At 35.1% G+C, this 16,148-nt stretch overlaps 1 protein-coding gene across 1 annotated transcript in view; it reads left to right on the plus strand.

Annotated features, from left to right (window-relative positions):
* The window catches only part of Smg6 (Smg6 nonsense mediated mRNA decay factor), a 202,786-nt gene that overhangs the window by 27,775 nt on the left and 158,863 nt on the right, over positions 1–16,148 (plus strand). Inside the window, exons 12-13 of the mRNA XM_085957911.1 lie at positions 4,489–4,716; positions 4,986–5,047. Of these exons, the coding sequence (XP_085814037.1) occupies positions 4,489–4,716; positions 4,986–5,047 (290 nt within the window). The remainder of the gene's footprint in view (positions 1–4,488; positions 4,717–4,985; positions 5,048–16,148) is intronic.

The raw sequence follows: 16,148 nt of genomic DNA on the forward strand, positions 1-16,148 counted from the left end.
GAGAATTTGTGGACAAAGCACCGACATTTTGTGGATATACTCTAAAGGAAAGTCTATTATTGACCTTTTATGGTGCCCACCTTAACCTAGAATCTACCTAATTTCATTCAGTATGTGAACATAGTCGTCTCTAAACAAAAAGTTAGCTTTTCAAAAATATAATTACATTGTTGTTTTAATTTAATAAAACGCTTTTTTTTGTAGTACTTATTCCACTTTTAATCAATAAATTAGGACCGGTTTCGTCCGCCTCAGAGGGACATTTTCAACTTGTTCATTTTAGTTGAAAATGTCCCTATGAGGCGGACGAAACCGGTCCTAATTTATTGATTAAAAGTGGAATAAGTACTACAAAAAAATTGCGTTTTATTAAATTAAAACAACAATACAATGCAGTTACACCATGAATTGACAGTTAACAAAATAAAAGAAAAAAATATATAATTACAATTAAGTTACAATAAAACTAGACACACATTTTAATCATCTCCATCGCTCTCTGAGCTGCTGTTTTTCTGAGTTGGACCATCTTCAGGCTCCAACTTTTTATAAAAGTCGTGATAGGTGGACGGAATGCTACCTTTTTGGCATAGTTTTGACAGATCTTTTAGTTTACCTTGGTCAATTCTAGGTTTGGAACTATACAGCCTTGGTACTTCTAGGGTAGGTACGTTTCGATGCCGTCTTCGCTGGATTTGTAGTGACTCAAAGTTATTCTGGCTCAATTGGTATTTACAAAAGATAGTCGTGGGTTCACCTTTGCGATATTGGAACCACTTTACCTTTAGCCACTTCATTTTGTCTCCATTTTCCGACAGAGTTTTATTGGTCATCACTTGATTGCAATATTTCTTGTAATCCAAGAAGTCGGAATATTCCATTTCCACAACCTTATGGTAGGGGTTACTAGTTTTCGCGGTACGGGCGACCATATACCATCCTTCTGGTGTGAATACGTCCACTTTCCTTCCTCGGGCCTCTATTGTGGAGTGCACAGCATCGCACTCCATTTCTGAGTGCCCTGATTCCATAAACTTTTGGTTTATTGTGTTGATGGGCAGCTGTTTCACGGCACGTAAGAACATTGTAGATACAACTGAGTTGCAATTTTGACCTGAAGTTGTATCCGAATACAGAGTTACTTCTTTTTTGGGGCCTACTGAAACCAAGAGCTTCCACAGGCACGTGGCGACCTCCGAAGCACCCTTTGTACCTGCACCTTCATGCCACATGTAGTTCGTCGCTTGTCTAGTAGCCAGGTCATACACTGTGAAATTGTAGGTTTTCAGCTTTTTGGTATAATACAACTGCCCTACTTGCAAACTTGGAGTCAACAATATTTTTTCCAGATCCATGGTAAAGCAACTAATTGTTGGATCACACATAGCTTGGGCCTTGTCGATTTTTTTGTGTTCTCTCGCTTCCTCTTTTCGAGTCAAGTGCAGTTTGTATTCCTCCTCGTCTTTTGCCTTCTCTTCGTCTGACTTGTTCTTGTACAAAAGTCACACTGATCCTTTTTAGGAGTGTGAAAGCCGTAGTTAAATTCTGTGACAAAGATCGATTTGTAGAAGCCGTGCTTTTCTCGTTCAACATTATGCTCCTTGCAATACTCTACATAGTCCATGTAGATACGAGTCTCGCTCAAACCAGAAGGCAAGTATTTTCTCTTACTGCTGCTCCGGCAGTAATGGGAAGCAACTACGGGCAACAATTTGATGTGGTCCCTGATTATGTTCCTCACTTCCTCTGGTTTTTTGTTGGGCGGTTCTTGACACCTGAAGGAGTCAACTTTTTCATTGCATTTTCAACTTTTTTTCTCGAGATGTCATATGTCGCCAAAAAGAACTATTTGCACACTTGGGCTCTCAGTTCATTACACATCACAGAGTATTGCAAGGTATACTCTCATTTGGTGCAGTCTCCATGGTACCTTCGTTTCACTGGAATACGATTTACACTGTTACCAATGAAGGCCCATCTTGCTCTCTCAGAATCCAGACTCAGATAGTCGGCCAACATTTGCTCCCGCTGTGGTTTTCCTATTTTGGATGTGCATTTATAATGGCACTTACAGTTAATTTCTCTAATCGCCCTTGCTCGAATTTTTTCTCCGGATCTGCTTTGATATTCGCTGCCTGCCATTCTCAATATCTTTTGTGAATTCCGCTTCCACGTTTTTGGGTTTCGCTTGCGTTTCCTACTTAAATCATCTGTAGTCTGATCTGTAGGAGTGGGGATGGATGATACAGGATTGTTACTATGGTTGCTCTTGGTTATTTCAGAAGTATAGGTTCCTGAAACATTAATGTTGTGTTGATAATATGCACGTTCCTGCTGGCATGACTCATTTGAATCTAGTAGTGTTGGTGCCAGGTTGACGTTCCAATCTGTAAAACAAAACAAAGTAGTTTATTTCTTTGAAACTACCAAGATACATATTAATAATTTGTTATTAGCAAATGACTCTGATGGTCACAGGTTTTAATCAAACCAACAATTATTGATAACCAACAAATTAAAATATTGACCTCCCACGTGTGTGCTTGGAGAGACATTTTGGAGCTCTGTATATATGGCTGGACCAGCAATCTTGTCCGGAGCTTGCATATTCAGCTCGAGGTCTGCACATCCAGCTTGTACGGCATTCCCGTGAGAGTCTATAAAAGAAATAAAACTAATACAGCTTGCGCACACATTACTCATTGCTGTCAAAGCAGCCTGAATCAACATTTTTAACTAGTAAGTGTTTTTAGCTCAATATTTCATCGACACTTACCTTTACGGGTATGTTGATTAGTAGAATTTAAAACGGCTGCAACCATTAGTCTCCCACGTGAATAGTTCATTGTTTATCACCTTTACTCACTGAATCACAACTGAATACAACAATCACACTAAATACACTGAATAAAAACGCTTACAGTCGCAAACCCAAAGAAAAAAGAAGATCACCAAATAAACCGACCGCAATGTTAGTATGAATAATATGAAACGATACAGGTGCTGGCGTGAATAACCCGACTCGCTAAACTCAGTTTTCTCTGTTTCTTATGCTGAGTTAGACCAAGACAACACTATAAATCTTTGTCGAATGTGAGCCGAGGCGTGCGTACCTGGCCACAGATTGAGCGGGAAGTCCCAGTGGACAACAGCGTTAAGCCACATAATCATGTGAAATTATTCGGAAGTAAAAAGACTTATGCGGCTTGTCGTCATTGACTGCTTTAATGTATGTGTGCTAGGTCTATTGGCAATTTACAAAATACTCATACATAGGGCTTTTTGTGGCTAAAATCCATTGACCACGGCATCTTTGATGGTTTTAAAATGCTTTTGTGTACTTAACTCATTTTCTCCAAATTTGTGGCTTGACTCCCTTGACATCTACGGCGACGATATTTCAAATGAAAATCAACAGCATGTTTATTTCATACACATATATATTGTGCTTGTCGAATTTATTGTTTCCGTCAATGACTAATGTTGATTAGCGCCGCAATTGTTACGTCGCAGTGCAGCATAACTGGATAGTAAGGACAACGCGCGTGTTTGAATATGTACTGAACAAAAAAAAACCAATATTTTTTTTTCCGGTTTGGTTCTGGTTTATCGTTCCAACAAAATTAACGGTTTTTCCGATTTTTGGTTCAGTTCTGGTTTGAAGCTCTGGTTTTACTAATACATAAATCAATTTGCTGATTATTTAATACGAGACCTGTATGTATCCAAAGATGTCATCCGAAAACCCTTTTCCACGTAGGTAGAGCCTTTATAATATATGAAACTTTTCCGACTACTAGGGCTAATGATTAACCCTTTTTGCTTAAAATTTTACTAGGTGTAGGTGGATACCTGTAGGTTAGCTATTTTTGGAATAAAATTATTCACTTACAAAATATGAAATACACACAAAAAGAAAATTTAACAAGTCAACATGTTTCTCAAGGTTGTTGTGAACATTTTGGATGTTCTTTTGGAAATACACATGACGTTGACAAGAATTTACGAGTAAATTTGCATATGGAACTTACAGGTTAAATTAGCTTCAAACCATTTCACAATATTATGGGTTCATATGTACGCTTTACACTTGTGCTCTGAGAGATACTTACCAGGGCCGCACTGTGATAAAGATATCTTGCATCAGTGATAACGAGTGAAAGATATAAATTTTCATATAGTGAACCATCATTATTTTGATGAAGAATTCCATAAAATCACAAATAACAGCACAAATGTAACCAAAGCAAGTGAGGTAACAACAGGCAGCCATTTTTAAGTATTCATATCAAAGTAGTTTATAAGTAAAGTATTCTGTGCCGATAATATTAGTTTTTCTATAGTTATCAATTCAACCCTACTTCAAAACTGGTTGTTTGATAGACTTTCTCTTTAATATGTAGTCCGAACTATGCTTGGATTGCAGTGGAGGTGTGGCATTGCTCCTGAATTTATTCGATCTATACTAACATTGCTTAAATTGTCCAGTACGAGGGAAGCGAGCGCAAACGTTTGGCGGAGCGTCAGCGCATATCGGAAGGGCAGATGAGCGCAGCCAGCGGCAACGGTGTGCGAGGGAAAGGGAACAGTCTGCGGAGAGAGGTGTGGAGTAGAGTGGGCGGAGGTCGCACAACCACGCTTCTCCAGCCTGACAAACTTGCCGCCAGGGCCGCTTGCAGTGATGACGCAGAACTGGCCGCCATGACCAGTATCGAGGTAAATATATTATTCATTCTTTCTATGAAGAATTTAATTTTAAAAACTATCGAACACCATCTGCAATTTGTATTATTAGTTCAATGAAAACAAAATAAGTATGACTGACAAAGTTTAGTGTGCATTATGTATGTATGTGAGATCTTCACAGTTGCAATGCAATCTTTGCCAATGGCTTATATGAAATTTTTTTTAAAAATCTCTTAATACAAATTTCCACTCAGGAGAAAAGAAAAAAAAATATCGTTAATTAATTTGGTTGATTTCAGCTGAACAAACGGTTTATCACCAGCTACCTGCACGTGCATGGGAAGCTGATCACCAAAATTGGGTAAGTCGAATATTTTTTTATTTTACACAGTGAATCCCCGATTTTATATTTTTGAACGGACTGACAAAAAAAATGTGAATAGAAAAGAAATTGTAAATGGAGTAGGTAAGTGTTGAAATTTGTAAAAATTAAATTAATTTTTTATTAAAAAATACAAATTGATTTCAAGGTTTCATCTTGTATTTGTCATCAACGTTAGTATGCACAAAAAAACAACACAAAACAATACAACGGACAAAATGTAAAAACAATGTAAACAAACAATCGTACTGCTCAAACCAAAACGAGGAATGACAATACCATACGAGTGTGACCATCCTGGTTAAAGTAATCAATCACGTTGTGTTTATTTGGCCTTGGACACTGCAGACGTGTCTATAAAAAGAAATGCTCATATGCGCCTGCACGTTAATACATATTCATCTCAATGATTGCATAATACACTTTTCCCATCGGTTTTGCCATTGTTACAAAAATTTCTGAAATATCTTTCTGGTATGTAGTTAAGCTTGGCAGCTGTGTTCTGCATAATGTCTTCTTGTGACTCAGATTCGGTTCCTTTGAGCGGTATTTTCATCTTGGAAAAGAGCAGCAAAAATCACAAGAAGCCATGTTGGGAGAATAGGGAGCCTGACGAACCACAGGAGTGTTGTGCCAGATGCGATGGCTTTGGTACGAATTTCATGGACATTCTTCTTAATACCAAATCCTCACTCGAAATGGAATGTACCGATCTAGTGCTTATCTCTATCTTGTCCACAAGTTCTCGTCAATTGTGACAAGACCAATGACCTTGCTATTTCGGCTTCTTGAGGGCCTATCAAAATGTGAATGAATGCTGAATCTTCCGAATAGTTTTCGCTCGGGTATCGCTAAGTTTGATATAATGTTTGATGCAATATAGCTGCTCGCGTTGTTCCTAATATTGTGTGAAATGAAAATTGGATAGGCATCACTCGCTGCCACGAATGCCAGTGACTGACACTCTCTGCAGATGGGAAACAATTCACATAAAGGTACTCTGTAGCACCGTTGCAAGGTGAGGGAGAGTCGGCAACGGCGACGGAACCCTTGAGGCTGGCTGTGCCACAAGGGTACAAAGTGTCGCACTCTCTGGTGGCATACGGGACACATGTTCCAGCCACATAGCCACATAAAGCGTCTCTTCGTAATTATCTCAATCACGGAGGGCTGCTGTGTCTGCTCACAAACTCGAGTGTTTGTAACGCGGTCGTACCAATGTACCCCTAAGATTCGCCGGAGACATTAATTCTCAAAGCTCAAAAGCTGAGACCTTTGAAGCTTAGTAAGATGCCACGTCTCACAGCCATTACATAACAATAAATTTAATATATTATAACTTAGCTAGGTAGATTCTGCATTATGTCATAATAAAGGGATAATTTACATACCTTTTGTTCAGGTAGATATATAAAAAAAGTTTCATTCTATTGTTATTTAAAGTTAAATTTTCTGGGATTCAATAATTTTATTAGTTCGAATTCATAATGTATAAATATTTATGTACCTAAGTATGTAAATTTAATCTTTTGAGGTTTGACCTGCATGATAATTACATATAATATTGATTGTATTATTAATTTGTATGGAACCACTTCTGTACACTTGATATGTTTTTAAAGAAGATTAATATTATGTTATCCACAGACTGTTATCATAATTTATTGGATATTATTTTTGATGTAATTTAATGGCTATATTTAATGGATTTCTGTCAAAACAACATAAGAAGCAAAGCAGATTCTTACGTTCTGTCGAATCAAATTGAAAAGTCTTAACTAAGCTGGGTTATTCAAAAAGCACATCAACTCATAATTGTATAACATGATACACATTTCAATTAATATTGCATTTTGGAGATAATTTTGCTTAACGGCCCACATGCTCAGCGTACGTCAAAATTAAGTTTTTATTGTATTTTCAAACCATGATCCTGGACATTCCTTAAACTTTGTAGATAATCTATTTATATAATTTTGAAGCCTTATTATCCTTTATATTTATTTTAAACATTTGATGACTGCATAAAGTATTTTTGTTACATAAAATAGTATTCTTTTAAACCTCTCGCTCTAATGTTTTAGAACATAGTCATATTTCGGCACATGAATGTGCAGTGTTGTTAAGATTTTTTACATTTATTAATTTTTAATCGCATTTATAAAACCATTAGTATAATTTATGACGAGATAATTTTAGTAAAATATTCACGATAAAAAATTATATTGATAATCTCTGTGATCCCAAATTTGACAAGAATTAGGCATTTTATTATTCAAAAAATGGGCAAGATTAACACATTTGAAGATAATTCTAAAGATACTAATTATAAGCTATGTCTTTGACCATTCAAGTGTGATAAACATTATACGAATAATGATTGCTTTATAATAATTATTGACCTAAGAATAAGGTTGTGTTTTTTTGAAATACGCCATTTCTTTTGTCATTCCCCAGTGGTTAAACTACAACATACGGCCGTAGCCATAAATTGACAAACTATAATTGAAGTAGGGAGTAAAATGATATTGACGCGCGTGTTTGAACATGTACTGTTAAAAAAAAAATAAAAAAAATTTCTGTTAGGTCTACAACGTTTAAGGAATGTCCAGGATCATGGTTTGAAAATGCAATAAAAGCTCCATTTTGACCTACGCCGAGCATGTCCCCCTTTAACTACAAAAATTATCCATTTTAAAATAATCCAGAATGTCTACCTTCATGTCAAGATATTTTTCTCCAATAGTGGATGCATAAATTTTTCAGTACTACTTAATTATTACATGTAAACGTAAAATATTCCTCAGAGCAAGCAATTTCGTCAGATGTATCAGTCGTGCTACATCTAGCTCAGAGGCAGGCGTCCAAGAGAAAAAGGATTCCAATGGATATTATTTTTTGTTAAAAAACTGCGTTAACCTTTTCTATGCCTCACGATATTACTATGGCAGTATCTGACAGGCTGCAAACTTTTTAGCAAAAATTAAACCTAAAACCGATAATTATATTTTTTGTAAATATATTGAACGTATATCATAAAGACTTACCGAATAAATACATGATGTTTCATTTGTGTCGCCAGTTGCGTAGAAAAACACGTTTCGGGCTCGTTGCAGAGGCCATTATCAAGAGATATGTGTTATGATGAAGTGTAGTGTATCTTTGGTCCATTGCGAACAATTATTTTTGTCGATGAATATTGGTTTGACTGAACCTTGTGTAAGTTTCTCTTATACACTATCTTCGAAAAGTCGGTCTTCCATAACTTATAGACATCAAATAAATAAATTTACAAAAAGGATTTTTTTCTCAATAATACATATTATAAGGCACCTTCTTAATATTTTTTGGAAAATTTATGATAAATTAATTAATGTATAAATAATGAGTTGATGGCATTTTTATTTCATTTAATTAAAACAGAACTATTATTTTTTTAAGAATTTTGCGTAAAACTTACATTTGCAGAAAAGGGTTCACCACCCTCGAACTAGGCCGAGGTGGATGCAAAGTCGATGGACTTAATATTTGGTACCTATTAAGTAATTTTGACACTATCTTCCAAATACTGAATACTCCAATATTTGAATATTTTTGTTCCACACTTTTTCTGATTATATTAAAATTTCACTACTTTTCATTATTCCGTTCATCAGATTAAAAAAAACACTATCAATAATAATTATACCTTTTGCAATGAGTGGCTGCGTGCGCATGCCTCCCATAAATAATACCATGTTGCATAAAATTCAAATATTTCCTTGTAACTCAGGATATTTTGTATTGGTTTATTTTTAAGTCATATTTTATAATATTTTGATTGAAATTTCTTGCATGTATTAGAACTCAGAATCAGTGAAATCTCTTCTCAACTCTTAATCAAATCTAACTCAAAAATAGATTGGAGAGAAGATGTTGAAACTATTGTCGATCAAGAACTTCTTGTCCACGTGGTAAAACTGTGAACTAACAATCCCCTCCAATGCAGCTAATCACACTTTTCTTTTCAAATGAGGAACACCCCGAAATTTATCATTTTATTTTACGCTCCCGTGGTGTAAGGATATATAAATTTACGTAATTTGAAGCATTTTATAGTAAAAATATGTCTAAAACGATTAGGAGTTATGTTAGAATTTTTATTGGTAAATTTTTAGTTTATTGTGAAGAAGAAAAAGGGTCGCATCTAAAAGGAGAGCCGATACATTATTTAAACATGTCTCTACTATGCGTTGCCGCCATGACAGGTACGTCAGTCTTCTATATGCGACTACATTGAATTCCTGTTATCGCCGATCTCTATAGAGATGGAGCTTACACGTAATATGAAGAACAAAGGAAATTCTCATCTATACTGATTACCTAACCTACAAGCTACAATTGACTTCGCATTGCACGTTCGTTGAAGTGAACTTCATACATAGTAGAAACTACATACGAACGCACGGTAACCGGAAAATGACAAAACGGAACAGCCAGGGGCAAAATGAAACATTAATTTTTGTGGAATCTATTTAGGTTAGGTTAGGTCATTATTTCGTTGTACCTAGTCACCCAATCATTTTGAACATATTATATTGATTAAGATACGATATCCTAAGCTTGCCGGCAAAGTCCCGTTTATTTGAGGCTTTCTAGCAATTACGAATGCAGAAACTAGGTATATAATTTGATTTATTATGGCGTATTGAAAATCTGTGCTATTAAAAATCTATCAACATAATAGAGATAGGACAATTTCAATATTAAATTTATATTTTTCCTGAAAGGTCATAGTTGTATTTATCGTTGTTCTGTTTTGTTCATGTTCTGTTTTGTTCATGTTCTGTTTTGTCATTTTCTGTTTTGTCATTTTCTGTTTTGTCGTGTTCTGTTTTGTCATGGAACCGACAAATTATAGTAGATTATGAGTATGACAAGATTTCTATTGAGGCAGCTTAAATGTATGAAATTGAAACAAAAAAGGACCTCTGCAGAGCTATTGTTGACAGTTATCACGGTAACACGTTTCCGTTTCCGACAGTCTTTCGCCGATGGCTCAGCTCATGCAGAATCGAGCCATTGCTTCTGTGTTCTATCGGAACATCCTCAGCGGCCGTCGCTGGCACCTCTCTCAAAAATACTTGTTCTTGTACTTACGCATTCGTTTTTTAAAATAATGAACTTGTTTTTTTTACAAAATGAAAATTGTTTCAACTGCATTTTGGATAATCACCTTATTACTCAAATTTTGGCTTTGAAACCTGTTTGTTAAGTTCAAGTTACTTGCATCACCGACACGCCCCAATAATGGCTTCCCGCAATTACATCACTCGTTCAATTTTCGCGCCGCTTTTTTGTTTATAATCGGCCGCGAAAATTTACATCCCTGTTATACAATGTAACCTCGGTTAATTAACTGGCAAGAGATTGTGTGTTGTATCTGAAGTTTCCAATCATACTCAGGATAAGTTATTTCTCGGAAAATTGACCGCTGTTATTTTGAAATAGCAGGGTTTTTACGATTTCTTTGTTTCTTTTTAGTTTCCTACATTTTCCAGAAATTTATTAAAAGAAACATTGTGAAAATCATTCAACTGGAAGAAAACTCATTAACGTGATTGTCCATCTAAATAATGATGGTTCACTGTATACAAAACAACCGTTAGGCTTGTAATATCAATCAAATGCGTTTTAATCTCTGCGCTCGTGATAAATAAAACTCAGACCACAAGTGTGAAGTTTGCTATGATTGAAACCGAAAGTTAATATCGCTAATGTGGTTATTAGCTTCAGTAACTTTCTTTAGATTCTCTTTCATATATAAAAACTCATTTGGCATAGAAGATATTATTTGATGTGTGTACAAAAATATGTCTTGCATAGAACTGCGAATTCTTGAAATATAATATGTATGTGTAGTGAGAACCGGCGCAAACCACGTCTTGAATTTGTCTCTGCATTGGCTGCTTGTTGATTCGGCATTCTTCATTGTGTACCAATGGATTCGTAATGATTTATTTGATATACAATATGTGTACAAATGCGAATGCGAGGTGTTGGAATATTATTTGTTTTTAAGACAAAATTTACACTTTATTCAAATAATCCTTATCCTTATTATGTAAGCAGTTAGAGAAAGCATAGGTATTTTCCTAAAATGCCAATATTACGTTGGTTGTTGGTTAACGAAGAACATCAGTTAGATTTATGTCCTTAGTTAGACCAAATAAAATCAATGGGAATCAATCAAAAGAATTCTGGTTAAGTTAGTAAAGGATGTTGTTATAGCAATATGGCTTGTGAATGAATACGTAATAATATGTTTAATGTATGGAATATTGCTTTGCAGGCGGCCGACAATTTCGGCGTTGTCTCTCTCATTCAGGATTGCCATATTTGGTATTCAAATACCCTCTCTCGATTCCTCCCTGCTTAACCCTCACGACATTACAATACGGTAAATAATAAAATAACGTTTTGGGTTCGTACAAACCAAATTAGTCCGCTTTTAAATATGATAAAACAGTTAAAAAACATCCCCGTCTATGCGAGAAGTTCAGTAGTAAATGAACTTATTAATAATGGGCCATATAACGGCTTTTATGTAAATATATAAAAACTTTAAGCATTCAATTGATGTTAATAGTATGATTGACGTTCATTCATGTAGTGTGTATCCATGAATGTTGCGATTGGCTAATAATAATAATCTATTATCCTAAAAAGAGATTTGTTGCGAAATCTCGACTTTCAAGGAAAGCCAATACTCTTGGTATTGTCGAGCAATCGTTAGCATGGTGAATTTTATAGCGCCTGTACACGAGGGATTGCAATACCGTTATTCCAGTATTTTATCAATACCGAAATACCGGTTTTAAAAATCCAAAATACCGGAATTATCGGTATTAAGAAAGCACACTCGTTTACGTTTTTGAAAATGAATTATAAGTTATGTGCAGCTAAAATGCAAATATATTGAGTGAATCTAACAGACGTGAAAAAATAATAAAACAAATTTTATCAAAAGTAATAATTTATTGTCGCGATGAATTATCAAAATATTATTTCAAAATAGAAAACATCCGTGACAAAAATGTTAAATTATTCTATAGTTATTGATGACTGTACAAGCGTTGAATTTAAGAAGCTTTTCCTGCAGCCGGACTTATTTGCACTTGATGAAGTTTTGAGGGTTTTTGTTAAAATTATCAATATATTCAAATTATTTGTAAAAAATCATTAGTTCTACAATTATGATCAATACATATTTTTTAAATGTCAACATAATAAATGTAGGTATGTAGGTTTTTGCTATAAAATAATATTTTAAAAAGATTTTAATAGTTATATTTTTTTATTGATAAGCACCTATTTCTGTTTTTTAATGTTTAAGAAATACCGGTATTCAATAATAAATACCGAAAAACTGGTATTGACATTTTCATTCGGTATTGCAATCCCTACTGTACACATGCGTGTATATAGTGGCATCAATAGTGTATATTTTAAACTATCGTGACAATAACTGTTTGCACGTAAAAGTCCTGACTGTGTACAATCTCATTCTTCAAGAGTAAGCGAGATGCGATGTTATCATTTGATGGTAACCTCAAAATGAATATCCGCGGTGTAGGACGTTTTTTGCCGGCAGGTTCGCCACTGTCGTTCTACTGCGCAGGCGCAGATCGAAAAAACCCCAACTGCAAAATGAAATTTTAAAAGCTTCCGATTTTTTTTGGATTTATGCATGCAATCTTGCAACTCTGTCAGCAGTAAATCTTTGTATCTACATGTAAACGGGGTATTTTTGCGGCGGACAGCAATATTTAGTTTTATTTACGCGATTAAACCATTTTGTTGGTTTTCTTCGTTTGGGTAAACCCGCTTTAACGTTAGGGTCGAACCGTAAAACGTGGTTGATGTTGATACTGACCAGAAAACATGTTGGCAGATTGTTATTTGTACAAAATTCGTTACCTCGTTTCTAAGTAGGTAGTTGTAAGTAAGCATTTCCACATTTTGTCAATAATTGTCTCCCCTGTACCTATTTATATGAACAACAATTATTCCGAGTCTTTCTGCAAACTTGATTAACTTTACTAAGTAATAAATCGCGCTTGCACTATGTTGAAACTAGAGTGACGAATTGTGTCTTTGCGAGCATACGGTTGTGCTTTTTCTGGCCAGTATCCACTGTCTTTAGTGGAATATATTAAAATTATGACAGTAATAGTTCGGTGTCATCCATAAATGAAACACCCTCCTCCCATTGTCACATTTTGCTTTTTGATTTGGTTAAAAAAATAGTCCTTAGAAAATTATAGATTTCAGTAATTTTATTCTCAGAAAAAAATAGTTTAATATATTTTGATGTCACATTTTCTACATCCCCTCTAATCCTTTTTCCATTCGTCCCTTTCGTCATAAATCTTCACATTATATTGGAACCCCTATCCCTTTAAGGCAGGGGGGGGGGCAAACTGCGGCCCGCCGGGTATTTTTTTGCGGCCCGCCATCATTAATTGTACTTCTGATTACGAATAACTTTTTTATATATTTTTTAAAAAATACTGACAATAGATTAAAATTTGAAGAATTTGTTGTTTCGTAAATGTATTATCTCAGTACGTCTTCCTTGCGTCTCGTCTCACACTATGTAACCAGTATTTTCTACGTTGATCATCGATTTCAATAGATATTGATAGTGTGCCGACAGAGCTACAACTTGAGATTATTGATCTGCAGTGTGACACTGATTTAAGAGAATTGGATCGTCGTGAAGAAATCTCCAAATTTTACAATGCCCTTAATTCAGACAAATTCGACCAACTTAAAGATTATGCAAGAAAAATGTTCGTTATTTTTGGATCAACCTATATATTATGTGAACAAACATTTTCGATCATGAACCTCAATGAAAATTCTTTACGATCAAATATCTCCGATGCCAATTTACAAGCAGTTTTGAGAATATCAACTACAAAATTAACACCTGAATTTAAAAAAATGTTCAAAAATATACAACAGTTTCATTCTTCTCATTATTTTTTTGTAATGTTTATTTTTCGTGATAATAAATAGTGTATATCTAAAAATGGTATTTTACTTGCGGCCCGCCGCTCATTTGGAATTCTTGAATTTGGCCCTCCATCCAAAAAGTTTGCCTACCCCTGCTTTAAGGTGTGATGTCATATATGGGCGACCCCTTAGTAGGTAAACATCAGTCAGTATCAGTGGCGAGGGGTGGAGGTAGGCTGTTAAGATTCGACATAATAGTGTACGTACACTAAACATTGTCAGTCATACTTATTTGTTTTCATTAAACTAAGAATATATTTTGCAGATGGTGCTGGTTAGTTTTTAAAATTCAATTAAACCCTACACACCAAACCATGTATGCTATGGGTGATCCAACAAAAATAGTGCACACTTTTTGAGTCATGCTTATTTGTTTTCGTTGAATTAAGAATACAACTTACAGGTGGTGTTGGTTGGTTTTTTAAAATTCATTAAGCCCTGCTAAACCAAACCATAATCAATAAAAAATATTATTTTATCTATAAAATATCTAAAATTATGTGTGGTTTAAAGGCAACGGATATTTTTTTACTATTATCTACTATGGCTTGGATTAGGCAGGGTTTAATTGAATTTTAAAAACAAAAACATTGGCTACACATTGTATTCGTAGTTCAATGAATAGAAATACGTTTGACTGACAAAGTTTTTTTTAGTATGCACTATTTATGTCACATCTTAACAGCCTACCTCCACCCTTCGTCACTGATCAGTATTATGTTTAAGGGAACATATTATTACAGCATTAAATATTATAGTAAAATGGCTGGTGCAGTGAGCAGGTCATAATATCCTTTCCGTTGTGTGTAAGCAGCCACTGCGATCTGGTTCGTTTTGCAAATGCATTTTGAATAACAAACGTATCGACTCGTGTGAGAAGTAGGCGATGTGTAATGCATACTTTGCGCTAAGTATCTGCCTACGAGCTTTCCTGTAAAAGCTGCGACGTCACTAACGACCCCTGTGTCGATTTATTTTTGTCGTGTATATAGAGTTATGGATAGATGTTAATGGATGAATTTTTGGGTTATGCTATATTATTTATAAAGCCTGGTCTGGTTTAATTTATTATTAAATAACGAATTAGTATTTTGTAGATACATAATCATTCATAAACAAACTTTTGTTTATCACTTAGATTAGCCAACATTGCGTATAAACAAACATATTACGTAAGTATAATGTTTGAGGCTTTCACGGTTGTTTTTTTATCGTAGTAGATTTTTGGTTTTCCACCGTTTATCAAGAGATGATATGTTATATGTGTACGATATTACGTAATATTTCTGTTTTTAACCGGTTGGTATTTCATCCAAATTATGATGCATCTTCCTTTACACTCTACACGCACAAATATATCAATACAGTTTTTGTTATTATTCACAATATCATCGGGCATATTGTTGTTATTTTGTTGTCCTGATTGATTACTTTTACACTTCTCATTGATTGAGGGCGCTGTAATGTCTTCGAGAAATATTTATTTGAGGATATTTCAGCAAATAATTTATAGGTAGTGTCACCGACAGGTTTTTCCGCCCCTGAGGGGGGCGCTCCCATAAGGAGTAGTGCCACCCAGCCGCTCGGTCTGACCCTGGTAGTCAATGCGCCACCGATGAAATGATGATGACCCTTGGCGAAGCTGAACAAATATTTCACATGTTAAGTCCCGCAGTTTGCTCTGACAGGCCCCACGGCTTCTCAGAGTGAACTGTGGATGGTTAAGTCGGTCGCCACAGACCATGTAAATAATAGGTAATAGGTAATATAGTATAAGATTAAATTTTTGTTTTGTTGTCAATATGGTAAAGGGTAATTAAATTAAATGTGATTAGTTGTAATAATAATGTATAGTGTAAATTGTAAAATATTCATGTATAATGCAAAGGGTAACCAAGTAATAAAGCGGGATTTATAGATGGGCGTTGGGGGTACGTAATTAGATAGTTAAGATGTACGTAGTGATAAGTGCATATAGATCGATGTCGCTACGCGTCGCACGTACACGGCACAGTAATTG

The sequence above is a fragment of the Rhyacophila brunnea genome, unplaced genomic scaffold, assembly GCF_057557595.1.
Source record: "Rhyacophila brunnea isolate RB1 unplaced genomic scaffold, BYU_Rbru_1.0 scaffold_7, whole genome shotgun sequence".
In the NCBI taxonomy this organism is placed as follows: Eukaryota; Metazoa; Arthropoda; class Insecta; order Trichoptera; family Rhyacophilidae; genus Rhyacophila; species Rhyacophila brunnea.